The sequence below is a fragment of the Gorilla gorilla genome, chromosome 13 (genome assembly GCF_029281585.2).
Source record: "Gorilla gorilla gorilla isolate KB3781 chromosome 13, NHGRI_mGorGor1-v2.1_pri, whole genome shotgun sequence".
NCBI classification, from domain to species: Eukaryota; Metazoa; Chordata; class Mammalia; order Primates; family Hominidae; genus Gorilla; species Gorilla gorilla.
In genome coordinates this window covers 93,637,022-93,664,482 of record NC_073237.2, presented here as the reverse complement: position 1 = coordinate 93,664,482, position 27,461 = coordinate 93,637,022, and the positions used below count along the sequence as shown (strand labels likewise).

Sequence of the window (27,461 nt, the reverse complement as noted above, 5' to 3'; positions counted from 1 at the left end):
CAGCATCACAGGGAGATGGTTAGGCCTCCGGATAACTGCGGGCAAGCCTGACTAATGTCAGGCCCTCCACAAGAGGTGGAGGAGCAGAGCCTTCTCTAAACTCCCCCGGGGAAAGGGAGACTCCCTTTCCTGGTCTGCTAAGTAGCGGGTGTTGTTCCTTGACACTTTTTGCTACCGCTAGACCATGGTCCGCCTGGCAACAGGCGTCTTCCCAGATGCTGGCGTCACCGCTAGACCAAGGAGCCCTTCTGGTGGCCCTGTCTGCGCATAACAGAAGGCTTGCAATCTTGTCTTCTGGTCACTTTGCACTGTGTCCCCTCAGCTCCTATCTCTGTATGGCCTGGTTTTTCCAGGTTATGATTATAGAGCGAGGATTATTATAATATTGGAATAAAGAGTAATTGCTACAAACTAATGATTAATGATATTCATATATAATCATATCTAAGATCCATATCTGGCATAACTATTCTTGTTTTATATTTTATTATACTGGAACAGCTCGTGTCCTTGGTCTCTTGCCTCGGCACCTGGGTGGCTTGCCACCCACAATCAACAAAAAGGACATCCACAGCAAAACCCCATCTGTAGGTCACCATCATCAAAGACCAAAGGTAGATAAAAACCACAAAGATGGGGAGAAACCAGAGCAGAAAAGCTGAAAATTCTAAAAACCAGAGTGCCCCTTCTCTTCCAAAGGATCACAGCTCCTCACCAGCAACAGAACAAAGCAGGATGGAGAATGACTTTGACGAGTTGACAGAAGTAGGCTTCAGAAAGTTGGTAATAACAAAATTCTCCGAGCTAAAGGAGGATGTTCGAACCTCATGCAAGGAAGCTAAAAACCTTGAAAAAAGATTAGACGAATGGCTAACTAGAATAAACAGTGTAGAGAAGATCTTAAATGACCCGGTGGAGCTGAAAACCATTGCACAAGAACTACGCGACGCATGCGCAAGCTTCAGTAGCCAATTCAATCAAGTGGAAGAAAGGGTATCAGTGATTGAAGGTCAAATTAATGAAATGAAGCAAGAAGAGAAGTTTAGAGAAAAAGGAGTAAAAAGAAACAAACAAAGCCTCCAAGAAATATGGGTCTATGTGAAAAGACCAAATCAATGTTTGACTGGTGTACCTGAAAGTGACAGGCAGAATGGAACCAAGCTGGAAAACACTCTGCAGGATATTATCCAGGAGAACTTCCCCAACCTAGTAAGGCAGGCCAACATTCAAATTCAGGAAATACAGAGAACACCACAAAGATACTCCTCGAGAAGAACAACCCCAAGACACATAATTGTCAGATGCACCAAGGTTGAAATGAAGGAAAAAATGCCAAGAGCAGCCAGAGAGAAAGGTCAGGTTACCCACAAAGGGAAGCCCATCAGACTAACAGTGGATCTCTCAGCAGAAACCTGCAAGCCAGAAGAGAGTGGGGGCCAATATTCAACATTCTTAAAGAAAAGAATTTTCAACTCAGAATTTCATATCCAGCCAAACTAAGCTTCATAAGTGAAGGAGAAATAAAATCCTTTACAGACAAGCAAATGCTGAGAGATTTTGTCACCACCAGGCCTGCCTTACAAGAGCTCCTGAAGGAAGCACTAAAATGGAAAGGAACAACCGGTACCAGCCACTGCAAAAACATGCCAAATTGTAAAGACCATCAATGCTAGGAAGAAACTGCATCAACTAATGGGCAAAATAACCAGCTAACATCATAATGACAGGATCAAATTCACACATAACAATATTAACCTTAAATGTAAATGGGCTAAATGCCCCAGTTAAAAGACACAGACTGGCAAATTGAATAAAGAGTCAAGACCCATCAGTGTGCTGTATTCAGGAGACCTATCTCACGTGCAGAGACACACATAGGCTCAAAATAAAGGGATGGAGGAAGACTTCCAAGCAAATGGAAAGCAAAAAAAAAAGCAGGGGTTACAATCCTAGTCTCTGATAAAACAGACTTTAAACCAACAAAGATCAAAAGAGACAAAGCAGGCCATTACATAATGGTAAAGGGATCAATTCAACAAGAAGAGCTAACTATCATAAATATATATGCACCCAATACAGGAACACCTAGATTCATAAAGCAAGTCCTGAGAGACCTACAAAGAGACTTAGACTCCCACACAATAATAATGGGAGACTGTAACACCCCACTGTCTATATTAGATCAACAAGACAGAAGGTTAACAAGGATATCCAGGACTTGAACTCAGCTCTGCACCAAGCAGACCTAATAGACATCTACAGAACTCTCCACCCCAAATCAACAGAATATACATTCTTCTCAGCACCACATTGCACTTATTCCAAAATTGACCACATAGTTGGAAGTAAAGCACTTCTCAGCAAATGTAAAAGAACAGAAATCACAACAAACTGTCTCTCAGACTACAGTGCAATCAAATCAGAACTCAGGATTAAGAAACTCACTAAAAACCGCACAACTCCAGGGAAATAGAACAACCTGCTCCTGAATGACTACCAGGTAAATAACGAAATGAAGGCAGAAATAAAGATGCTCTTTGAAACCAATGAGAACAAAGACACAACGTACCAGAATCTCTGGGACACATTTAAAGCAGCGTGTAGAGGGAAATTTATAGCACTAAATGCCCACAAGAGAAAGCATGAAAGATCTAAAATTGACACCCTAACATCACAATTAAAAGAAATAGAGAAGCAAGAGCAAACAAATTCAAAATCTAGCAGAAGGCAAGAAATAGCTAAGATTAGAGCAGAACTGAAGGAAATAGAGACACAAAAAACCTTTCAAAAAATCAATGCATCCAGGAGCTGGTTTTTTGAAAAGATCAACAAAATTGGCAGACTTCTAGCAAGCCTAATGAAGGAAAGAGAGAAGAATCAAATAGACGCAATAAAAAATGATAAAGGGGATATCACCACCTATCCCACAGAAATACAAACTACCATCAGAGAATACTATAAACACCGCTATGCAAATAAACTAGAAAAACTAGAAGAAATAGATAAATTCCTGGACACATACTCCCTTCCAAGACTAAACCAGGAAGAAGTTGAATCCCTGAATAAACCAATAACAGGCTCTGAAATTGAGGCAATAATTAATAGCCTACCAACCAGAAAAATGTCCAGGACCAGATGGATTCACAGCCGAATTCTACCAGAGGTACAAAGAGGAGCTAGTACCATTCCTTCTGAAACTATTCCAATCAATAGAAAAGGAGGGAATCCTCCCTAACACATTTTATGAGGCCAGCATCATCCTGATACCAAAGCCTGGCAGAGACACAACCAAAAAAGAGAATTTTAGACCAATATCCCTGATGAACATCAATGCAAAAATCCTCAATAAAATAATGGCAAACCAAATCCAGCAGCACATCAAAAAGCTTATCCACCAAGATCAAGTTGGCTTCATCCCTGGGATGCAAGGCTGGTTCAACATACGCAAATCAATAAACGTAATCCATCACATAAACAGAACCAGAGACAAAAACCACATGATTATCTCAATAGATGCAGAAAAGGCCTTCGACAAAATTCAACAGCCTTCATGCTAAAAGCTCTCAATAAACTAGGTATTGATGGAACACATCTCAAAATAATAAGAACTATTTATGACAAACCCACAGCCAGTATCATATTGAATGGGCAAAAACTGGAAGCATTCCCTTTGAAAACTGGCACAAGACAGGGATGCCCTCTCTCACCACTCCTATTCAACATAGTGTTGGAAGTTCTGGCCAGGGCAATCAGGCAAGAGAAAGAAATAAAGGGTATTCAATTAGGAAAACAGGAAGTCAAATTGTCCCTGTTTGCAGATGACCTAATTGTATATTTAGAAAACCCCATTGTCTGAGTCCAAAATTTCCTTAAGCTGATAAGCAACTTCAGCAAAGTCTCAGGATACAAAATCAATGTACAAAAATCACAAGCATTCTTATACACCAATAACAGACAAACAGAGAGCCAAATCATGAGTGAATTCCCACTCACAATTGCTACAAAAAGAATAAAATACCTAGGAATCCAACTTAAAAGGGATGTGAAGGACCTCTACAAGGAGAACTACAAACCACTGCTCAAAGAAATAAAAGAGGACACAAACAAATGGAAGAACATTCTATCCTCATGGATAGGAAGAATCAATATCGTGAAAATGGCCATACTGCCCAAGTTAATTTATAGATTCAATGCTATCCCCATCAAGCTACCAATGACTTTCTTCACAGAATTGGAAAAAACTACTTTAAAGTTTATATGGAGCCAAAAAAGAGCCTGCATTGCCAAGACAATCCTAAACAAAAAGAACAAAGCTGGAGGGATCATGCTACCTGACTTCAAACTATACTACAAGGCTACAGTAACCAAAACAGCATGGTACTGGTACCAAAACAGAGATACAGACCAACAGAACAGAACAGAGGCCTCAGAAATAATACCACACATCTACAACCATCTGATCTTCAACAAACCTGACAAAAACAAGCAATGGGGAAAGGATCTCCTTTTCAGTAAATGATGCTGGGAAAACTGGTTAGCCATATGTAGAAAGCTGAAACTGGATCCCTTCCTTACACCTTATACAAAAATTAATTCAAGATGGATTAAAGACTTAAATGTTAGACCTAAAACCATAAAAACCCTAGAAGAAAACCTAGGCAATACCATTCAGGACATAGGCATGGGCAAGGACTTCATGACTAAAACACCAAAAGCAATGGCAACAAAAGCCAAAATTGAAAAATGGGATCTAATCAAACTAAAGAGCTTCTGCACAGTGAAAGAAACAGGCAACCTACAGAATGGGAGAAAATTTTCGCAATCTACCCATCTGACAAAGGGCTAATATCCAGAATCTACAAATAACTTAAACAAATTTACAAGAAAAGATCAAACAAGCCCATTAAAAAGTGGGCAAAGGATATGAACAGACACTTTTCAAAAGAAGACATTTATGCCGCCAACAGACACGTGAAAAAATGCTCGTCATCACTGGTCATCAGAGAAATGCAAATCAAAACCACAAAGAGATACCATCTCACACCAGTTAGAATGGCAATCATTAAAAAGTCAGGAAACAACAGGTGCTGGAGAGGATGTGGAGAAATAAGAATGCTTTTACACTGTTGGTGGGAGTGTAAACTAGTTCAACCATTGTGGAAGACAGTGTGGTGATTCCTCAAGGATCTAGAACCAGAAATACCATTTGACCCAGTGATCCCATTACCGGGTATATACTCAAAGGATTATAAATCATGCTACTATAAAGACACATGCACATGTACATTTATTGCAGCACTATTCACAATAGCAAAGACTTGAAACCAACCCAAATATCCAGAATGATAGGCTGGATTAAGAAAATGTGGCACATATACACCATGGAATATTATGCAGCCATAAAAAAGGATGAGTTCATGTCCTTTGTAGCAACATGGATGAAGCTGGAAACCATCATTCTGAGCAAACTATCGCAAGGAGAGAAAACCAAACACCGTATGTTCTCACTCATAGGTGGGAATTGAACAATGAGAACACTTGGATACAGGGTGGGGAACATCACACACCAAGGCCTGTTGTGGGGTGGGGGAATGAGGGAGGGATAGCATTAGGAGAAACACCTGGTGTAAATGACGAGTTGATGGGTGCAGCAAACCAACATGGCACATGTATACATATGTAACAAACCTGCACATTGTGCACATGTACCCTAGAACTTAAAGTATTAAAAAAAAAGTTTTAAAATAAAAAAAGAAGAAATGGGAAAGAGTTTTTAATAGAGCAAAACAAGGAAGAAAGCTAACATGGAAAGTCTTACTTTCAAAAAATAAAACAGGCTGGGTGAAAAATGTGTGAGGGATTGGTAATTTCAATACAATATTACTTAAGCTGAGATTTAATTTAATGAAATGTACCTGCTATTGTATCCAGAACAGTACTAGACATGAGAGAAATGTTTAAAATATGGATCTTCTCTTCAAGATATATAATCTCTCTGAGAGAAGTGTGCATTCATGGATAACCATTCAAAGTAAGCTGCTAAGACAACAGAGAGTTGCTTTGGAGGTGTACATAATTCTACCCTTTGAAACTTTCTTGGTGGCATTGTTAAAGATGAAAGTCTAATGAGTAGACTATGTTTGGCCCTATGATTTTGTTCCTTATGTTACCATATTCTCAATGAAAACTATAAATAATGTAAACTATAATTTTCTGTTTCCCTATGACTCGACATTTCATCAGTGGGAAAAAATAGCCTATATAGGAAAACAGGAAACATTAGCAAAAATACAACTTAATATTATAAGGACATACATAGCCCTAAAGGGACATGTAGCAGAGCATAAAGGTGTATGTACTGGAAGGCCAGCATAGTAGCATTGGTAGCATTGGTTTGAGAAGGCAGTTAGCTTAGTGACAAAGAAGAACATGGATCCTGGAGTCAGGCTACCAGGGTCTGGAGCTTGGCTTTGGCATAGAAAAGTTGTTTAGCTTTGATAACTCTCAGATTCGTTGTCTATACAATAAGGATAAATGTAGTATCAACCTTACAGATTAGTCATGCAGATTAAATCATGTAATCCATGTAAAGTCCACAAAATGCCAGGCACATGACAAACACTCCTTAAAATACTGGCTATTGCTAATAACGGCTCCCTAGGGCTAAGTCGTATAATATAAAAAGAGTCCCAGCTTTTCCATTAGTAGCTGAGTGAGTTTGTGGAGTCCCTTATCTCTAGGATAGGAGCATTGTTTTGCATGCTTCTAAAAAGAGAATAATTAATAATATTTGCCTCACAGTGAAAATTTTACTGGGAAACAGAATAAGAACATGTATGCAAAAATACTTTGTAATAAGTAAAATGTTAAACATATATGGGTCATTATTTCACTTAACAATTCCCTTGTTCCCCCTTTAAAGAAAAAAAAATACAAAAATTAGCCGGGTGTGGTAGTATACACCTGTAGTTCCAGCTACTTGGGAGGCTGAGGCAGGAGAATCACTTGAACCTGGGAGGCAGAGGTTGCAGTGAGCTGAGATCACGCCTCTGCACTCCAGCCTGAGCAACAGAGTGAGACTCCATCTCAAAAAAAAATAATTAAAAATGTTTTAAGATGAAAAGCATTACTCTGAGTAAAGAATTGGATCACTGTTAGCAAAAAATAAAAAAGTATTAATACATTATCACTGACCCCGCAGAAATACAAAAAAAACCTCCAACAGCCATCAGACTACTATGAACACCTCTTTGCACACAAACTAGAAAATCTAGAAGAAATGGATAAATTCATGAACACATGTACCTCCCAAGACTGAACCAGGAAGAAACTGAATCCGTGAACAGACTAATAATGAGCTCCAAAATGGAATCAATAATAAATAGCCTACAAACAAAAAAACAAAAAAAACAAAAAAAAAAAAACCCAAACCCAGGACCAAACGGATTCACAGCCAAATTCTACCACATGTACAAAGAGCTGGTATCACTTCTGCTGAAACTATTCCAAAAAGTTGAGGAGTACAGGCTCCTCCCCAACTCATTCTATGAAGCCGGAATCATGCTGATGCCAAAACCTGGCAGAAACACAACAAACAAAGAAAATTTCAGGCCAATATCCTTGATTAACATTGATGCAAAAAATCCTTAACAAAATACTAGCAAGCTGAATCCAACAGTACATCAAAAAGCGAATTCACCATGATCGAGTAGGCTTTATCCCTGGGATGCAAGGTTGGTTCAACATTTGCAAATCAGTAAATGTGATTCATCACATAGACAGAACTAAAAACAAAAACCACATGATTATCTCAATAGACACAGAAGAGGCTTTTGATAAAATTCAATACCCCTTCATGTTAAAAACCCTCAACAAACTAGGCATTGAAAGAACATACTTCAAAATAGTAAGAGTCATCTATAACAAACCCAGAGCCAACATACTGATTGGGCAAAAGATGGAAGCATTCCCCTTGAAAACCAGCACAAGACAAGGAGGCCATCTTGCACCACTCCTATTCAACTAGTATTGGAAGCCCTGGACAGAGTAATCAGGCAGGATAAAGAAATAATAGGCATCCAAATAGGAAGAGAGGAAGTCAAACTATCCTGTTTGCAGATGACATTCTATAGCTAGAAAACCCCACGGTCTCTTCCCCAGAGCCCCTTGATCTGACACACAACTTCAGCAAAGTTTCAGAGTACAAAAGCAACATACAAAAATCAGTAGCATTCCTACACACCAACAACATCTAAGCCGAGAGCCAAATCAGGAATGCAATCCCATTCACAATCACCACAAAAAGAATAAAATACCTAGGAATACAGCTAACCAGGAGGTAAAAGGTCTCTACAGTGAGAATTACAAAACACTGCTCAAAGAAATCAGAGATGACCAAACAAATGAAAAACCATAAACATCCCATGTTCATGGATAGGAAGAGTCGATATCTTTAAAATGGCCATACTGCTCAAAGCAATTTACAGATTTGATGCTATTCCTATCAAACTACTAATGACATTCTTCACAGAATCAGAAAAACTATTTTAAAATTTATATGCAATAAAAAAACAGCCTGAATAACAAAGGCAATCCTAAGTAAAAAGAGCACAGCTGGAGGTATCATGTTACTTGACTTCAAACTATACTACAGGTCTACAGTAATCAAAACTGCATGATACAAGTACAAAAACAGACACACAGACCAATGGAATAGAATGCCTCACACCTAAACCATCTGATCTTCAACAAAGCTGACAAAAACAAGCAGTGAGGAAAGGACTACCCATTTAATAAATGGTGCTGGGTAGCCATATGCAGAAGATTGAAACTGGACCCCTACCTTATACCACATACAAAAATCAACTCAAGATGGATTAAATACTTAAATGTAAAGCCTAAAACTATAAAAACCCTGGAAGATAAAATAAGAAATACCATTCTGGACATAGGACTTGGCAAAGATCTCATGATGAAGATGCCAAAAGCAATTGTGACAAAAACAGAAATTGACAAATGGACCTAATTAAACTAAAGAGCTTCTGCACAGCAAAAGAAACTATCAACAGAGTAAACAGACAACCTACAGAATGGGAGAAAATAATTGCAAACTATGCATCTGACAAAGGTCTAATATCCAGAATCTATAAAGAATTTAAATTAACAAGCAAAAACCAAACAACCCTATTCAAAAGTGGGCAAAGGACACAAACAGACACTTTTCAAAAGTACACATACATGCGGCCAACCAGTATATGAAAAGGTGCTCAACATCACTAATCATTAGAGAAATGCAAATCAAAACCACAAATGAGATACCATCTCATAACAGTCAGAATGAATATTATTAAAAAGTCAAAAAACAACAGATGCTGGCAAGATTGCAGAGAAAAGGGTATGCTTATTCACTGCTGGTGGGAGTGTATTCCAGTGTGGCAATTTCTCAAAGAACTTAAAACAGAACTACCTTTTGACCCCACAGTCTCATTATTGGGTATATACCCAAAAGAATGTAAATCATTCTACCATAAAGACACATGCATGCATATATATTCATTGCAGCACTATTCACAATAGCTAAGACATGGAATCAACCTAAACGCCCATTGACAGTAGGACTGGATAAATAAAATATGGTACATATAAACCATAGGATAGTATGCAACCATAAAAAGAATGGGATCATGTCCTTTGCAGCAACATGGATGGAGGCCATTATCCTAAGCAAACTAACAAAGGAACAGGAAACCAAATACTGCATGTTCTCACTTTTAAGTGGGAGCTAAACAAAGAACACATGGATACTAGGAGGCGAACAGCAGATACTGGGAACTATTTGAGGGTAAAGCGTGGGAGCAGGGAGAGGATCAGAAAAAAAAAACAACTATTGGGTACTATGCTTATTAGCCCGCTGACAAAATTATCTGTAAATCAAACCCCCATGATACATAGTTTACCTAAATAACAAACTTGCACATGTACCCCTGAACCTAAAATAAAATTTTTTTAAAGTATGAATTGTATGAATATTTTTGTAATTCTCTTTCTGCACCTCTATGGAGACTGGGCCACTGAAGACCCCAGCTTACACTAGGGATAAACACAAAATGATCATAGCAAACTTTCTCTATGCCCAAGAATGAATCAGTTGCTGGCTTACCTCACCCACAGATAAACTCTCTTGCTCTTCCTGTGCCTCCTTCTCCTTCTTCTCTTCCTCCAGCTTCTCCTCCTCCTCCTCCTCCTCCTCTTCCTCCTTCTCATCTTCCTCCTCTGACTCCTTCTTTTCTCCTTGACCCTTCACATTCTCCTCATTCAGGGATGGGTTTAAGGAGCCCTCTCTTTCAACCTGCATTTCTTCCAGTCCCTGAATAGAGCCTTCTTTGGACTCATCCATCTTAGCATGCAGTGGAGATTTTTTCTGCTGCCCCAGCACCTCTTCAGTTATGAAGGACTCCATTTCTTGATCGTTTTCTTCTTCCACCTCTTCTACTGACCTGGCAGCACTTGTCCCACTACTTATGCTTTCCTCACTTCTGCTCATGTCCTCTTTAGACCCTTGCTTCTTCCTCAGTTTTTTCACTCTCTTCTGGGAGGGTTTTTCATGTGCTTCTGTTGATGATAAACACCAAAGCACAAGGAGAGACAATTTACTGATGCTGCCTGGATTGGGCCTCCCAACCCACAAATGCATAAAAGTGAAATCTGGGAGAATAAAACTTGAATTGAAAAAGTGTTACCTGGTTGCCTGAATTTGAAAATGACTTCTCCAGCCAAGTTCTACAAGGAAAAACCAAGAGTCACTGAAGGACCTGCATTGCCTTTCTTCAGAGTGCTCCCCACCTTTTTTTTTTTTTTTTTTTTTTTTTTGAGAGGAGTCTGGCTCTGTTGCCGAGGCTGGAGTGCAGTGGCGCGGTCTTGGCTCACTGCAAGCTCCGCCTCCGGGGTTCACACCATTCTCCCGCCTCAGCCTCCCGAGTAGCTGGGACTACAGGCACCAGCCACCACGCCTGGCTAATTTTTTGTATTTTTAGTAGAGACAGGGTTTCACCGTGTTAACCAGGATGGTCTCCATCTCTTGACCTCGTGATCCGCCCGCCTCGGCCTCCCAAAGTGCTGGGATTACAGGCGTGAGCCACCGCACCCAGCCCAGAGTGCCACTTTTAAGTAAAAGGACCCATCCCTCCCCTTTAATATCTGATGCAGGCCTTGACCAACTTAGTTCCCTGGGGTAATTGGGTTGTTCTCAATCCTAGGAACCAGTTTTTCTTAATTCCAAGAAGGCTAGCAAACCCTTATAGCACACAATGGGTAATCATGGAATTAAAGCTCATTATGATATATTTTTTGGCAGTGATCTGGAGCAAAGGGCAAGAAAAATATAAACTGAGGGATGCAAACAAAGGGCAGAAATCTGCTGCATTCTGTGCTAGATGGAACAGACACAACGGGCATGATTTACATGATCCTGAGAGCCCCCTTGTAAACCCTGCAAATTTCCTGTTTCACAGGCTCTGGGTGAAGTTTTGGATATTCTGTGTTATGGATAACAGTGCAAGCTGTGGAATTTGCAGGTCTGGATTTGATTCCCAGCTCCTGACAAGCTAAGTGATCTTGGGCAAGTCCTCTACACCCTATGGGGCTTAGTGTTATCTTCCATGAAATGGAGATCATAATGGTGCCTATACCTTTAACCCAGGTGATCCAAATGATCTCAAAGGGCAGGCAATAAGCTCGCCATCCTATAGCTTGAGCTTCCCTCTCAACCTAGGTGGCACAGGGAGCAGCTATTAGCAATCTAAACAGGAATCTCTTCTGGGAGGAGAGATGCTCAGGGAAGGAGCCAGGTGTCCTGTATATGTGGGAAACCTTTGGCCAGGTTCAGTGGCAACCACGAGCATTTCCATTCAGGCCAGGCAGGACTATGGCTGGTGTGCGGGAAAAGAGCCAAACTCTGGGGGATTCAAATCAGGGAATCCCAGGTATTCATGCATTTACCCAGAGAGCATTTATTGTGTCTGAATTATGTGCAAGACCCTTGTGCTAATGACAATCAAAACTGAATAAAAATTAAGGCATACTTGCCCTTTAAGAAATACATTATAGTTGGGTGCTCCAGACTCCTGTATTTGACAGCAACCAAGCACAAAAAAGTTCAGAGCTCTGAGAGGTGGCAGGGGCTGAGCAAGGTGAGATGAGGGGTCAGGCTGAATGAGTGGGAGCCTTTCTCTTGGTAGTGAATTGGAGGTATGGGTGGGTTTGGGATATGTGGAGACAGAGGGGCCCCAGCAGAGGGAGCACGATGAGGAAGGGCAGCAGGCAGGAGGCACATGCCAGAAGAGGGATGAGTCTGCTGGACGAGGGAGAGTCAAGGTGGGAAGCAGAGAGAGTGGGGCCTTTGTGGTTATCTAGGGACTGTAAGTTGGATTTGGTGGGGGCTGCACAGTTGGGGAGGGATTTTGCAGGAGAGTAGGTGGGTTAAAGCTATATTTTAGGAGAATTATGTGGCAGTGGTAGGTATGATAAATGGAATTCCAAGCGCCATATAAATTAACCTTTTCATTATAAGTCCATTCAGGCTTGAGCCCTGAATTCTGAACCCTTCAGCCTGTTTTATACTGAGAAAGAGATGGTCTCTTTAGAGACACTTTCAGCTTCTTTCTTCTTGCATTGATTTGAACTCTGCAGCATTAGGAATGGCTTTCAAAGTCTAGGCAGATCATAACAAGAAGTCAGCCTCTCCTTTAGCTTCTTCATGAGTGGCTGGGTGTATCTTCACCCTCTCCATACCTGTTCAAAGATTTCACGCACAAAGAAGTATTGGCTGAGGGCAGAGCTGTAGGAGTTGAGTTCTTTCAGCATGATCGCTGGGTACTCCATCACTTCCTTTGTCAGGAGGGTGTGAAAACATTCATACCTGGGAGGTAGGTAGGTAAGACAGGAGACCCCAGCTAGGAACCACACCCCTGACCCCAAGGAGATGGGCTGCAATCTGGCACACAGCTCTGTGTAGAGCTGCTGTGTGGCTGCTCTTTTATAGCAGCAGTCCTTGGCTATGCTATTTTTCTGATCATACGAGAAATACATACTTTTTGTAGAAAGTCTGGAAAACACACACAAGAGACTTTTCTGCTTGTAACATGAGCTCCCTTTCCCTGTCCAGGGTCCTAACCCTGTCTTTGGTCTCAATGCTGTCCTCGAACTTGACAGCACCTACATTATTCCATCAAACTCGCAAATGCCCCAAGGTCCAGACTTCTGTTTCTCAGAGAAGTAGACCAAGGCTCATAGGGTTACTTACTTGCCTAAAGTAATCAGAATTGCCTTCTGAATCTAAGTACTACAATCAATTGGCAGTGTCGTTCCATTTCTGTGAACAGTCCTTACAGAATCAGCTGTACAAAGTCAGAAAGATGCAAGAAAGTTCACAGAGAACTGCTTGTCATATTGAGAAATCGGAACCAATAGAAAACAGCTAATCAATTGAGGGATTGCTAAACCATTAGGAAGTATCTACATTAATGAATGCTACAAGGCATTTAAAAAAGGAAGTATATCTGTAGTTATGGAACAATTTGCACAGTATAATCCAACCTTTATTTTAAAAACACTATGTACGTGTATATATTCATATATATAAATGTGTATGCCCATAAAAAAAAGAAAAGTGGGCAGGAATGAGGGAAAAAAATCTCTATATGTTTGCAGCGGTTAACTTCTTTTTCCCCCTTTAACAAGAATATACATGTTTAAATTTTTTTTTGTTTTTGAGACAGAGTCTTGCTCTGTCACCCAGGCTGAAGTGCAATGGCATGATCTCCTCTCACTGCAACCTCTGTCTCCTGGGTTCAAGTGATTCTCCTGCCTCAGCCTCCTGAGTAGCTGGGATTACAGGCACCTGCCACCACGCCTGGCTAATTCTTGTATTTTTAGTAGAGGTGGGGTTTCACCATGTTGGCCAGCTTGGTCTTGAACTCCTGTCCTCAGGCGATCCACCCACATCTTTAAATTTTTAAAAGAAGGCCCCATGTTCTTGAACTTAAGCCGCATTGCTTTGAAACCTCCCTCCACAAACTTTAAAAAATTCTCCCTGGAAGCTTCTTTGTTGGCTGAAAGCAGAGCTGCAGAGGGCCACATGCTTTCTAAAGTGAGAGGCACAATTTTCATCTTAAGCTGGCAGGCTCCTGGGCTCTTGGGCAGGCTGCCCTTGACCTTGAAGATGAATTCCTGACCATCCCTTCCTGCCTTTTGGAGTCTGGTTGGCCTACCTGGATTTCATGTTCTTCAGATAATCTTTGACCTTTTCCAGGTGAAACGCCAGCGTTTCTTTGTCACTGTGCTGCCTCAGTTGGTCCAAGAGCCTATCGAGGTGGGCTTCCTGCACCTGGAAGCCACCCCCATAACAAGAGGAAGCAGATGTGACCTCCAGTGCTCACAGAGTGTAAGTGACCTGCAGGGACCCTGCTGCTGGAACTGAGGCCCAGGTGCCTCAGCAGATCCAGGACTTCCTTTCTACAAATGGGGTACCCAATCTGCCACCACCCTCCCTCTCTCCACTATAGCCCTCCAGACTTTTCTCTGCCTGCAGTGTTCTTCCCTGCCCACATCATACCCCTGGGGAACCAGCTCAGATGGGACCCCCTGGAGACAGGGCCCTCACACCCGCCCACCTGGTCAGGCCTGCACTACACCTGCTCCTCGCTCTTCTTCTCACCAGTCGTGCTTGAAATCAGAAGCTGAGTTTGTCCCCCCACCTCCTGGACTGTGTGAGAGCAGGCAAGGCAGGGGCCAGCTGACCTCCTGTGCAGGCAGGAGATTGCCCCAGTTATGGAGCTTTGAAATGATTCCCAATACGTGCAGAGTTTGCTACATGAATGACACGTTTGTCTGTAATAAGAACTTGGAGTGTCTTCCCCTTTTTCTTTCAGAATGTGATGTCTTATCAGACCCCATATAGGAGAACTTGGAGTTATTCCCCCCGCTCACCTTGGGAATGTGATGTCACCCTTAACAGCCCCCCATATGTGAGTTAACCTTAACTACTGGACTTCGAAATACTCAAGAGTTTGACACTTCGAGAGCTTAGGCTGAGGCAGGTTTCACTCCGTCAGTGGCTTCTTTGAATGAGAGAGAGCTCAGGCTGTGATAGGCACTGGGGCTATGAAGCCATGCCACCAGCATCGGCACTACCCTCTGGCTTCCAGGGACCTATGTGCCATCACAGATGTCCACTGTGTTAGCTTGCAAGCCAGTTTCTCCTGAGAAACCGCACAGAGAAAGGCATACCTGAAGCTTTTATTAGACTTCCCGTGGAAGCCTGCATCCATCCTTATTGAACAACTAGACTTTAATAGCTTTGCAGCTCACAATGTGCCTAAAGTACCTTGTCTACTCCCTGTGGATGTATTCCTTTTGAGGTTGGTTCATGTTATTCTCCCCCTCTTTAAGCATTGTGAACCTATGAAAAAATTCTCTTTCAATGGCAATAAAGTGTGTGATTCGTGATACCATCCTTTAATCGTCTCCTCACTTGAACCATCTGTCTGTCTCTCATGCACGCTCTTAGAGACACATTTGGTTCCAGGAGATTTCTGCTACTCCCATCTGATCCCATGACCAACGTGAGCCTCAGTGTCCCCATCTGCACAAATTTCATAGCTTAAGGTTCTCCATTTGGGTCAAGGATCTGTTTGAGTTCATTGCTGTTTGTGGTGTGAAACATGGAGCCCCAGGTGTGGGTCTCACCTGGCTCTCCAGGCTGTGCTTCTGCCGGTGCTGCTCCATCCTCTTCTCCAGCTCCAGCTCCTGCACCAACAGCTTGCTCTGGTGTGCCTCCCACAGTTGTACCGCCTCCTCGAAATACTTGAAGAGGTGCAAACTCTGCCACTCTGTCTGATCTGCCAGAGTCTCGAAGGATTTCTGCAGTGGCAGAGGCCAGAGAAGGGACTTAAGGGCTGACAGTCCCAGGGCCAAGAAGAGGGCCCACCTGTGGGACCCCCTGTCTCTAACGACTGAACAGTATTGCCCAGACACCATCCCTCAAGGTCAACTTCTAGGCCACACCTGTGCTCTTGGTCCTCCCTCCCTAGGGCAGCGTTTCAGGTCTGCCCAAGGCCCTGCCCTTGGTCTTGCTGACCCTCAAGTCCCATCTCTAGACATATCCTATGCTCCACAAAAGTCTCTGACAGGAAGAAGATGGAGTTTGGGCCATTCCTAAAAACCAGGCTGGGCACTCAGGAGGCGACAGCAACGCTGGTCTGGGCATCTTTCCTTCTGTGGAGTTCCCTCACTCATGGCATCTGGGCCAAACACCACACCTGCTGTGAAATCCTCCACACCAGCCACCTTTTTAAAAAATGTATGTGTCTTATGCCCTCATCTGGGCCAGGGGTGGGCAAGCTGCCACCTGTAGACTAAATTTGGCCCTCCACCTGTTTTTGTTTGGTCCTGTGAGCTACACACAGATATTCCAGTTTTAAAATGGCTGGAAAATAATCAAAAGAAGATATTTAATGAGATGAAAATTACATACAATTCCAATTTCAGTGTCCATCAATAGTTATTGGAACACAGCCATGCCATTTGTTTCTGCATGGCCTAGGGCTGCTTTTGTGTGGCACTGGTGGAGCTGACAAGGTGCGTCAGAGACCTGATGGCCCACAGAGCCTAAAATAGTCACCATCTGGCCCTTCACAGAAAATATGAGCCAACCCTGGTTCAAGATAACACGTGTCTTGGGCTGGGGGCTTATTGTGCCTCCACAGCCCTTCAGTGCCCAGGGTCAACAATGGCCAGGGAGTGCTCATGGCATGGAGTTCTGTGCAGCACCCATGTCAGTGGGTGGCTGGGAGGAGTCCGGTGAGTGAGTTTGGAGTGGCCAGCGTAAGGGGGCTACTCTGAGAGGGGCTGACAAGGGTGAGTGGACACACTAGGAACATGCAAGTTGGAGTTCTTGGACTCTCCCTACAGCCCAGCACCCCTGGGGACTCCCAACCCCACCTCAGCTCCCCAGTGGAACAGTCCCCAGCACGCACGTCCAAGAGCTCCAGGTCCTCCTCCACCTTGCCCTGGAGCGCTCCCACCATCTGGAAGAAGAACTGGTTCACCAGGGTCTCTGCCTCCTCCTCAGTGAAGGCTTTCCAGTCCAGCAGCTGCTTCTGGAGTGTGTGGGACAAGGCAGAGCCTGGCTTAGGACTGAGGTCCCCACAGGCATCAACTGCATCCTACAGGCCTCAGCGTTGCACAAGTCAGACCTGAGCTCCAGGTGAAGGGCCCTGCACCCCATGAATTCTGTTCCCCTTAGGGTCTGGAGGGCCAGGCACAAGCTGGCTGGAGAGGCATGCAGGAGCTCTCGGGAGGCTCCCCAAGTGGTGCTCTCAGCTCGAACATGCTTCACAACAGTTAAGCTTTGGGGGTGGGGGCATCGCTTACAGTCTTACCAAGGAGGCAGGAAGGGACATTCTGACTCAATAGTTCCCCTAACCCAGAGAACAAGTCACAGTCGTGCTTGGGTTTGGGAACAAGTTTACTGTCTCACTCTGTTATGCAGTGGGCAGGGTGGAGGGGAAAGTGGGGCCAGGCCTATCTATGAAGGGGGCACATTGCAATAACCCCCAGGATACGACCTCCATTCATAAACAACACCCAGTGCTGTGTATGACAGAGTCAAGGGTGAAGTCTGAGGTGATCTGAGAGCACACACTTCATCTTACATGGGCTTCCTGGAAGAGGTGATGGGTTAAAACCTGAGAGATGGCAGGGATAGCTGGGGAGGGGATCTGGGCAGAAGGAACAGCTTCAGAATACCCAGAGGCCAGTGAGCACCTGGCACTGGGGCTATGAAGCCATGCCATTTTCTTCCATGAGGAAGAAAAGCTTGGATGGAGGCTAAAGGGTGTGTGGGTGTGAAGTGGGGACATAGCTGGGGAGGGGAAGGCAGTGGGTATGGGGCCAGGGAAGGCACTTCAGGTCCTGCCCAGGATTCCTCTTCTCAGGCCTGCAGGAAGGGTGCCCACCTTACAATTCTGCACATGCGTCAGGCACTCCTGCCACGTCTTCTCATACAGCAGGCGGATCCGCATCATGCAGTCCACGTGGTAGGTGTCTCCATGGGCAGAAAACAAAGCAAATCAGTCCAGAAGGAAGAGAAGATTAGAAAGGGGAGTGTCCCCTTTGCAAAGGAGCAAAATGCCTCCACAGCAACATTTATTTAGGTGAAGATCAGTGGTCCCGATTGAGATTAGGGGCTGGTGTCCCCTTACAAAGTTCCTGACATCCCAAGATAAGGATGTCAAATGAAGAGCTTGTCATTATCTGTTCTGAATCCATTCTGGCCCTAACTCTTGACTCGGTTTCAGGGCTGGTGAAATTCCTTTTGGGAAACTGCACCAAGCTGTAAACCAGTAGAGTGGAGATCAATGAGCATTTACTGATCCTATCTGTGGTTCATCCCTGAAAAACGGAATGCACTAGCAGAATGCACAGAAGCTTGCTTTTTTATTTATTTTCTCTATTTCTCCTCCCTTCAGTTTCCCAGCTTATAATAAACTCAGTGTGACTCTGATGCCTAGGATAAGCAACTCTGGTTTAGTGCTGCTGGCAATTTCTAGAAACTGAAAGACCACACAGAGATTTTGTGGTGGTTGTTCTTTGTCCAGGGCTGGGGAGGAGGGCAGGGGGATGGCAGCTAGGTGTAGATTTAGGATACCTGGGAGGGTTGACAGATGCTAGAACTGATGAAAAGAAGCTCTAAATCTGCTTCTTCCTGTCCCCAGGGCTAGTTCCTAGGCCAAGGTATCCACACCCTTCCGTGAGGCCACTGTGATGGGCTCTCCCAAGTCCCCCTGCTTCCACTACTGCATCCCTCTGGGCCATTTGCACCCCCTGACATCATCACCCCCAGCTCAGAACCTTCCACTGAGTTCCCACTTTCCTCAGGATAAAGCCCAGACTTCCACATGCAGCCCACGTGGCCAGCAGAGTCCAGCTGCTTTGCATCTTCCAGCCTCCCCTCCCTGTTTCCAAAGGCCCCAGCCCTGTCTTGCCTCCGGGGCCCTGTACACTGTTATCCCTGCTTGGAATGCCTCCTCCCACTTGGCCTGGCTGACTCTTACCTCCCTTGCAGTTCTCAACCACTTCCTTGATCACTTCCTTGTCAATGTTTCCACGATCCTGAACCAGCTATGTCCCTAACTGTGGCTCCCATGGCTGGGGACCTGTCCATTCCCTACTTGCTCTGACTTCTGCTCTGGACTGGAAGTGCCCGAGGGCAGAGCCAGCTACTGAATGCCAGGGCCCAGCACAATGCCTGTCTGTAGGAGGCACTGAATGAATGGCAGCCATTGCTATTATTTAGGGTCCTGTGGCTCATACAGAAACACTCTTAGTATTATAAACCTGAGAGCCCTAGAAGCAATGGCAGGTACTACTAGCCAAAGTACCCAGGCTAAGTCTAGCTGTGACACTTCATTGGCTGTGTGACCTTGGGCAGGATACTTCACCTCTCTGTGCCACTAAACCCTTCTCTTACTACAAGAGGACAATGACACCACTGACCTCACTAGGTTGCTGTTATCCTCTAAGGAGATGAAAAACTTTTTACATATCTTCTAGAGCAAGTCGTGGCAAACTCATACAGTCTCAGTTGTAACTACAGATGTTCCTTTATTTACAATGGGGTTATGTCCCAATAAATCCACCATAAGCTGAAAATATCTTCAGTTGAAAATGCATTTAATATACCTAACCTACCAAACATCATGGCTTAGCCTAGTCTACCTTAAATGTGCTCAGAAAACATACATTAGCGTACAGTTTGGCAAAATCATCTGGCAACAGAGTACACTTGTTTACCCTCATGATCGTGGGGGGCTGACTGGGAGCTGCAGCTTGTCACCATTGCCCAGCATTGCCAGGGAGTATCACACCACGTATCCAGGCACCATAGCCCCCAGAAAAAGAGCAAAATTCAAAATCTGAAGTACAGTTTCTGCTGAATGTGTATCACTTTCACACTACCATGAAGTCGAAAAGTCCCAAATTGAACCATCCTAAGTCAGGGGCCATCTGCTTTCATCTCTGCCATTTAGAGTGAAAACGGCCACACAATACATCAACAAACGAGGCAGTTGGGGGTCTAACAACACTTAGTTCCAAAACCAGCAGTCAGCACACAGGCTACAGCCTGACTGCCCTTATTATAGAGCATTTTGAAACATCACCATTTGTGATTGAGGACTCTCTGTGTAAGCCAGGCACTGGACTACCACTGGACATCCACCCCACAAGTAGGGACCATTATTACTCCTCTTGCCATCCCTATTTTACAGAGGAGGACATTGAGGCTACCAGAGGCCCTGATTTTCCCAAGGTCACACAGCCTGGGAGGAGCAGAGCTGGGCATCAATACTATGTGCTCCACCTCACACTCTTGGGGCCTTCCTCAAAGAGGGTATCAGAGCCATCTCTCTGTCTCCATGCTTGGGTCAGGGGTCAGGGGTCAGGGGTCATAGGGTGCGGCTAGTGTAGCTGCAGGCTGGGCACTGAGGAGGGGAGGCCTTGGAAGGGAGGGGGGCCTTTTGAGCCCTCAGAGCTCACTTTTCCCGCCACACCCCCACCCCTCCTCCCCATGATGGCAGCGCCACTCATTTGGCTGAGCTTCAGCAAAGCAAATGCTTAAACAGAGTTCTGGAGAAATGCAAGTGGAGTCCTGCAGACGTCACTCACCTAGCTCCTTGTTCAGGGAGTTGAGGGAAGAATGCCACTCAGTCAGCTGAGTTTTGCTGTAACTGGGGGGCAGGAGGTCACTGGGAAGGAAGATACGGCAAGTAAGCCACACAGGAACAAACTGTTTACTCACCAAAATGGGTAGCATCTTCAAGGAACATAGCTCCAGAAAATCATGGATTTAAACACTGAAGAACAAAGGGAACTGCTGGGGATTTCCTGGTGCCAAAACATGACCTGGCTGAAAGGTCTTTTAATTAACAAATTCTAAGTAATGAATTTGTTGCTTAGAAAAGAAAAGAACATAATTTTTCCAGGGGAAAAAACAAACTGTTCACATCCCTTGACCAAGGAAGCCTCCTTCTGGGACTTAATCTGAGATGGCATTATAGAATGCACATAAAGTTTATGTATTAAGATGTTCACTTAACAATGCTGTTCATAAACACACATGATGATTTAAAAACCTTCACATCAACAGTAGAAAACTAAGTACAGCAAATCCTCTTCTGAAGTCATTAAAAATAGTGTCATAAAAAAAGAATGAGATCATGGCCTTCGCAGCAGCATGGATGGAGCTGGAGGCCGTTATCCTACATGAACTAACACAGGAACAGGAAACCAAATACCACAGCTTCTCACAAGTGGGAGCTAAACTTTGAATACATATGGGCATAAAGAAGAAAACAGACACTGGGGCCTACTTGAGGGTGGAGGGTGGAAGGAGGGAGAGGATGGAAAACTACCTATCTTGTACTATGCTTATTACCTGGGTGACAGAATAATCTGTACACCAAAACCCCACAACACGTGATTTACCTATATAACAAACCTGCACATGTACCCCTGAATCTTAAATAAAAGTTAAAAAAAGGACACCAAATTCTTTTTTAAATTTTTATTTTTATTTTAAGTTCCAGGGTACATGTGCAGGATGTGCAGGTTTGTTACATAGGTAATGTGTGCCATGGTGATTGGCTGTACCTATTAACCCATCACCTAGGTATTAAGCCCAGCATGCATTAGCTATTTTTCCTAATGCGCTTCTTCCCCCCACCTCACCTTCAGACTAAGCAGGCCAACTCCCAGCTCTCTGGCCCTGGGCTGGCCAGCTGGATCTAGAACACTCAGTGGGCACCCCACTGAATAGCTTTCTTATGAAATTGAAATCAGGGCTGGTTGGACCCACATCTGAGGAGAGTGTCCACAGCCTCCGACAGGTGCCTCCAGCCTCCAGTGTCAGATGCTTCTGACACATACCTCCAAACTGCAAAGCTCATGGAGCCACTCTGCTCCCCAGTGCCCTCAGAAAAAGGTCCAAACCCCTCCACCTGGCCACAGGTCCTGCGTGCTCTGATCTGTGCCTGCTCCTTCCTCACCCCCGTTCATTGTTTCTTTCAAGTTGCTTGGCAGCTACACTAAGTTTCTTCCTGCAGCAAATGGGCCATGGCCTTTCTTGTGAGTGGGGCTGAAATGGTCCAGGTGGCCAGCCCAGGGCCAGAGAGCTGGGAGTTGGTCTGCTTAGTCTGAAGGATGCCTTGGGGGACAGACTGCAGGCCACTTCTGCCTCCCTCACTGCACCCCAAGAAGCACCCCTCCTGGGCCGCCCCTCCTGCCCATACCAGATGGTGCAGAGGTGTTTCAGCCGCCTTTGCTGCAGGACGTTCTGGGTCTTCAGCATGACCTCTAGCTCCTTCATCACAGCCGGGGGAGTATGGATACTCTCACTGGCCATGAACTCACTGGTGGCCAGACATGTTGGCACCATAAAGGGGAGAGGAGGAGCAGGGCAGGAGTGAGAGAGGGAAAGAGAACCATGGTGAGAGCATTCAGAGCCCCAGCACTCCTTCCCTAACACCACCCCCAGCCCCTTCCTCCCCAGGCTTTGCATCTTCTCTAGGACCCTAAAGAAAGGAGGGAGAGAGGGTGGGTGGGAGAAAGCGGGGACGGAGGAATGGAGGAAAGAATGGAGGGATCGTCAGGTCAATGGACCTCTGGCACCAACAGCATGAGACCAGCAGGCTCAGATTTGATGGGGTCCTGACCACCGCCTGCCTGCTCTGTAACTTTGGTCAAGTCCTTCTCCTACTCTGAGCCTCAGTTTCTTCTTCTGTAAAATGGAACTCATGATAGTGCCTTTCTCATTGGCACTTGTGGGCACTCAGTAAAATGATGCAAGCAAGCCCCCTAGCACTGTGCTTGGCTTATGGGAAATGCCCAGTAAACGGCAGCCATTGCTATCACTGTTGATGATGTTTGGCATTTATAACAGCTTCCAGGTGCCAGGCCCAGATAGGCACTTTCATGCAGTATCTGATTGGATCACCGAAACTCTGTCACAGGTCCACTAGGATGCCTGTTTTGCATAGGAAGAGACAGATTCCGAATGTTCAAGGGCTTGGTCAAGGTCACATGGAAAGGAAAGATGGAGGTAGGCCTTGGTACACTTTTCCTTCATCCACAGCAAAAGTGACACTTGGCAGAGGAAGCATGGACAAGGGACCTCTCTTCACACCTCCTCCCATGGGAGGGAGGAAACACGCTCCCCAAGGGTGGGAAGTGTTTGCCTGAAGGATGTCCACTTGTTCAGGCCCAGTGTCCACAGGGTTATGAGTGATAATAAAGAGTGGAAATTATACAGATAATTGGATGAATGTTTTCCAGCTGTATGGAGCTCGGAGAATGGTCATGAAGCAAGGTTCATGAATACAATATGAAACTGCATATACTGTATGGATCTAAAAGAGCCTGGGAGAAAATATACCAAAATATTTGCTGTGCTTCTCACTGTGGGGAGAGATTAGTGGTGATTTTTAATTCATTCTTTATGCCTTTATCTATTTCTAACTTTAAAAAGAGCAGAGAGAAACAGCAGCATTTTTAAGTAATGGCAAAAAGCGAGGGAGAATGCCGCCCCTACCCTTTGCCAGTCCCTGGTGGGCTGGAGAAGGAGCTGCGTGGGCGGCACTGACCTGAAACTCTGCAGCAGGGCCTCCTTCTTGAGAGCCTTCCAGGTGTCCACCAAGCCTTGCCAGCGGTGGCGGCTGTCCAGCTCCTGCTGCAGGGTGGACTCCATCAGGTTGACAAACAGCTGGGCGAGGGCCTTCCGGTTGCCCAGCAGGGCATAGTTCATGACCTGTGGTCACAGATGGGCAGGGCTCTAGACAGGGCAGGGTCTCTCTCGGGTCAGGGCAAGGCTCAGTTAGAGAGGAGCAGTGGGAGGCTGGAGAGGGGAGGTGCAGGGTGAGGGCCAAGTGGGGCGGTTGCAGGGCCTGAAGGGGACTGAGGGGTCAGTGGGCACTCGATGAAGCTTCCTGGCACTGAGTAGCCATGGACAAGGGTCTTCCTTGAAGGCTTAACCAGAGACCCTGACTGCATGAGCTTCAGCTCAGCTCCAAGGTCACTTCAGATGGTTTGTTAAAGAAGGTGAAAGGAGGCAGGCACTCAGTGAGCTCTAAGTGTTTACTCTTTTTTATAAATTTCTTCCAAAAGCAGAGTGCTCGTGCCATCAGGGACGAGCCACATATGGTTGTTAGGAGAACCGAGACCCAATGGCAAAATGAGGCCAGAGCTAGAACATTCTTCAGCAATCCTCCCATGGCTTCTCACCTGGGCACCCCTGGCATGGGTGTGGGATGATCCTCCATTGCATGGCACTGTTTTGCCCTTTAGCATACTTGCCCCTGCTTAGATGAGAGTAACTTCCCCCATCCTCCCTGGCCCCAAATGCCTCCACACATTTCCCAAAGCCCTCCAGGGAGGTGGCAGTATGCTGGGGCAGTGGGTGAGAACCCTGCCAAGCTCAGAGGCTAGAAATTCCAGTAATGCTTTTCAGTGGAGCCTGAGGCTTGATTTAGCTGTACTTCCTAGCTGGGTGGCACTGGCAAGTATTTCCTCAACCTACAGATCCACAGCCGTAAGATGGGGTTCATGCTATTTATAGCATAGGGATTTTGTGAAAATAAATGAGAAAAATGCAGGTAGAACAAGTAGCAAATGCAAGTTGTAATAATGAGTAGAAGCACAAGGAAAGGAAGCAGTGAAACACATCCGGGACACTGAAATCCTTGACTCTCCTATTGGATAAAACGTGCACAACTTAGGAGCCCTCCCTGATCTCAGAAGACAGCTACCACAGCTGGACCCTCTTTTATTATCCTCCCAACAAGTCCTGACAGGTATTACAGGCAGTGCCTGACTTATGATGGCTTGACATGATTTTTCAACTTCATGATGGGTTTATGAAGGTGTTAAATGCATTTTTGACTTTCTACATTTTCTACTTATGATGAGTATACTGGGATGTGACCCTATCGTAAGTGGAGGAACATCTATATTATCTTCATTTAACGACGCAGCAAGCTCCAGGCTCAGGGGCTGAGTCATTTCAGAAGCTTCCACATCTGGGCAGTGGAAAAGGTCTGTGCTCACTCCTTGCCTGTGCTTTATCTGGGTCGCCATGGAGCTGACATGGGCTGGACCCATCTGTGATTCCAAACACTGTCCTCTTTTCAGCCTACTGTGCTGCCAGGAGGCCCCTTTTCCAGCAAGCTCAGCTCACTGCACAAGACCAGGAAACCCACAGTGTGCCTTTGGGCAGCCAAAAGAGGAGTCCTCTCTAGCAGCAGAGGAGTTAGACTTTGCTCTGACCTTGGAGACATCATGAACAACCTTGAATTTTGTGTTTTCCACCCCAAGGAAAGCAGCTGTGGGGAGGGGTGCTGGGGGCATGGACAGGGGAAAGCAGTGGGGATAGAGCCAAGAGGCAGGCTCAGCAATGGGCACAGACCACTGGTAGGAAGAGAGGCAAGAAGAGGCAGAAAAGCCAGACATAGCAGGCAGAGAAGATCACTCATGAAGGTGGAAACCACCCTGAGACCACCGTAGCCCCCCGATGATGACTCCATAGTGTAGCGCCTATTGCATTGCACACAGTTGCTGAGACATGACCTAGTAGGTGCTCATTAACATCACCAGCGCTCCAGACGATAGCCCTATATTAGGTGTGCCTGGTTCAAGATGTCAGGGAAATATGAAACGTACTTTAGAAAGATCTCTATTGAAAAGAGAGATAGCAAGGACTACAATAGCAAGGACTCTGCTTCTCTACCTCAGAGGCCCACCTGAGCCCCTTAGAAACGTTATAGATGAGAAGCCCACCATTCCTGAGACACCAGACACCAGGCTCGGGGTGCCCTGGGTTCCTGGTCCTGTCCCTTCTCCCATGGGCTGATCCCTGCACAGGAAAACCACTCACCATGGCTTCTTCATTTATCAGCCTGTACACGTTAGGCCGCATGAGGTAGGAAGTTTTCTCTATGACTTCTGCATATTTCTTCAACACGCTTTTTAGCTAGAAATGACAAGGCACCATACTTAGTGGCTCATTTCCTGGAGAACTAAAAGGAAACAGAAGGATGCCTAATAAACCCGGCAAGTGACAGTCACCACAGAGCCCACCTGCAGCTGACTTACTTTATCGGCTCGGGAGAACTCCAGCGAGTGCAGGGCCTCATCCAGCTCCTTAATCTCCTGCTTCCGGAGCAGTAACTGCCCGGCCACCTTATCCCACAGCTCCAGCAGGGCCTATGCAGAGAAGTTTGGGTCAGGCTAGGAGCCGGTGGGAGGCAGGGAAGAAGCAGGACCCGGGTGGGGCAGGCCCAGCCACGAAGGGACCCCTACTTGGATGGTGTAGTCCTCAAGGTTGGTGTCATTTTCCACCTTTAGGAAGAGATGGTTCATTTCTTCATCAGACTCAGTCAGCTTCTTCAAAAAAAGTCCCCCTGTGTCCACGATGAGAGGTTCCATTTCCTGCAACAGGCCAGGGGGATGATGGCCAAGGCATCAGCACCCCTGGGAAGGAGGGAGCCTTCCCTGTCATGGGGGAAGTGCCAGGCATGGTCCCATCTCAAAAATGATGATCATTGCCTAGACCTAATGAGTTGAGGCTCACTAGTCAGCTCACAACCACGCCACATGCTCTGCGCTGAGCCCTCCTTCTTGGCTCATTTGATCCTCATCACAGTCTTTGAATTGGCTGCTGACATCGGGCCTAGCCTACGGTTGGCGCTCAACAAATATTCATTAAAGACGTGGCCAAATGAAAGAATGCCAGGTTTACTTCAGATGAGGAAACTGAGGCTCAGGTAGATGGCTTCACCAAAGCCACAGAGCTCAAGGGTGAAAGCAGACCTGGCATCTAGTTGGGACGTATGAAGAAACACGGCTGGAGAGCCTGTTCTTGGTGCTTTGGGCACAGAGCCAGCTCCAGGAATCCAAGGCAGGACAACACAGGTCAGAGAAGACTCAGGGAGAAGGGGACAAATGGAAATCTGGGGCTCAGGGCAATCCAGAAGGGCAAAGGCTGGTCTCGTTTACGGAACATTCCAGACACCAGTGTGTGTAGGGATGAGGTCTCTGGAGAGGAATGAGAGCTGAATGGGGGGCAGTCCATAAGAGCCCAGCAGAGCTGGGCTATCAGCAAGGGGTGTGCCATTCTGCCCTTCATCAGAAGGACTGAGCAGGGAGGCCGAAGGCTAGGCTTTGGCGTCAGACCTGGAGGGAAGTTCTGACTTGGGCCCTTATGCACCAAGTCAGGTGAGACTCTCTGAGCCTCACTGCAAAACGGGTAACAACAACACATGACCTGTAGGGCTTTTCCAAGAACTATGGGGACCTGTGCCCACAAACACTCAAAACAAGCCATCAGGCACTCAGAGAGGGTTCCATGTCATCTA

The 27,461-nt window shown here is 45.4% G+C and overlaps 1 protein-coding gene across 4 annotated transcripts in view; it reads right to left on the bottom strand.

Annotated features, from left to right (window-relative positions):
- Positions 1–27,461, bottom strand: part of CCDC180 (coiled-coil domain containing 180) — an 85,219-nt gene that overhangs the window by 35,668 nt on the left and 22,090 nt on the right. For 3 of the 4 annotated variants that reach the window (XM_019034036.4, XM_063696601.1, XM_055350017.2), the window contains 13 exons: positions 26,407–26,535; positions 26,200–26,310; positions 25,982–26,077; positions 23,697–23,860; positions 22,347–22,466; positions 20,725–20,804; positions 18,015–18,103; positions 17,034–17,156; positions 15,745–15,918; positions 14,268–14,383; positions 12,790–12,916; positions 10,740–10,779; positions 10,160–10,611 (listed from right to left, as the gene is read on the bottom strand). In XM_019034036.4, the coding sequence (XP_018889581.3) occupies positions 10,160–10,611; positions 10,740–10,779; positions 12,790–12,916; positions 14,268–14,383; positions 15,745–15,918; positions 17,034–17,156; positions 18,015–18,103; positions 20,725–20,804; positions 22,347–22,466; positions 23,697–23,860; positions 25,982–26,077; positions 26,200–26,310; positions 26,407–26,535 (1,821 nt within the window). The remainder of the gene's footprint in view (positions 1–10,159; positions 10,612–10,739; positions 10,780–12,789; positions 12,917–14,267; positions 14,384–15,744; positions 15,919–17,033; positions 17,157–18,014; positions 18,104–20,724; positions 20,805–22,346; positions 22,467–23,696; positions 23,861–25,981; positions 26,078–26,199; positions 26,311–26,406; positions 26,536–27,461) is intronic. The other variant, XM_055350018.2, reaches the window with a different exon arrangement.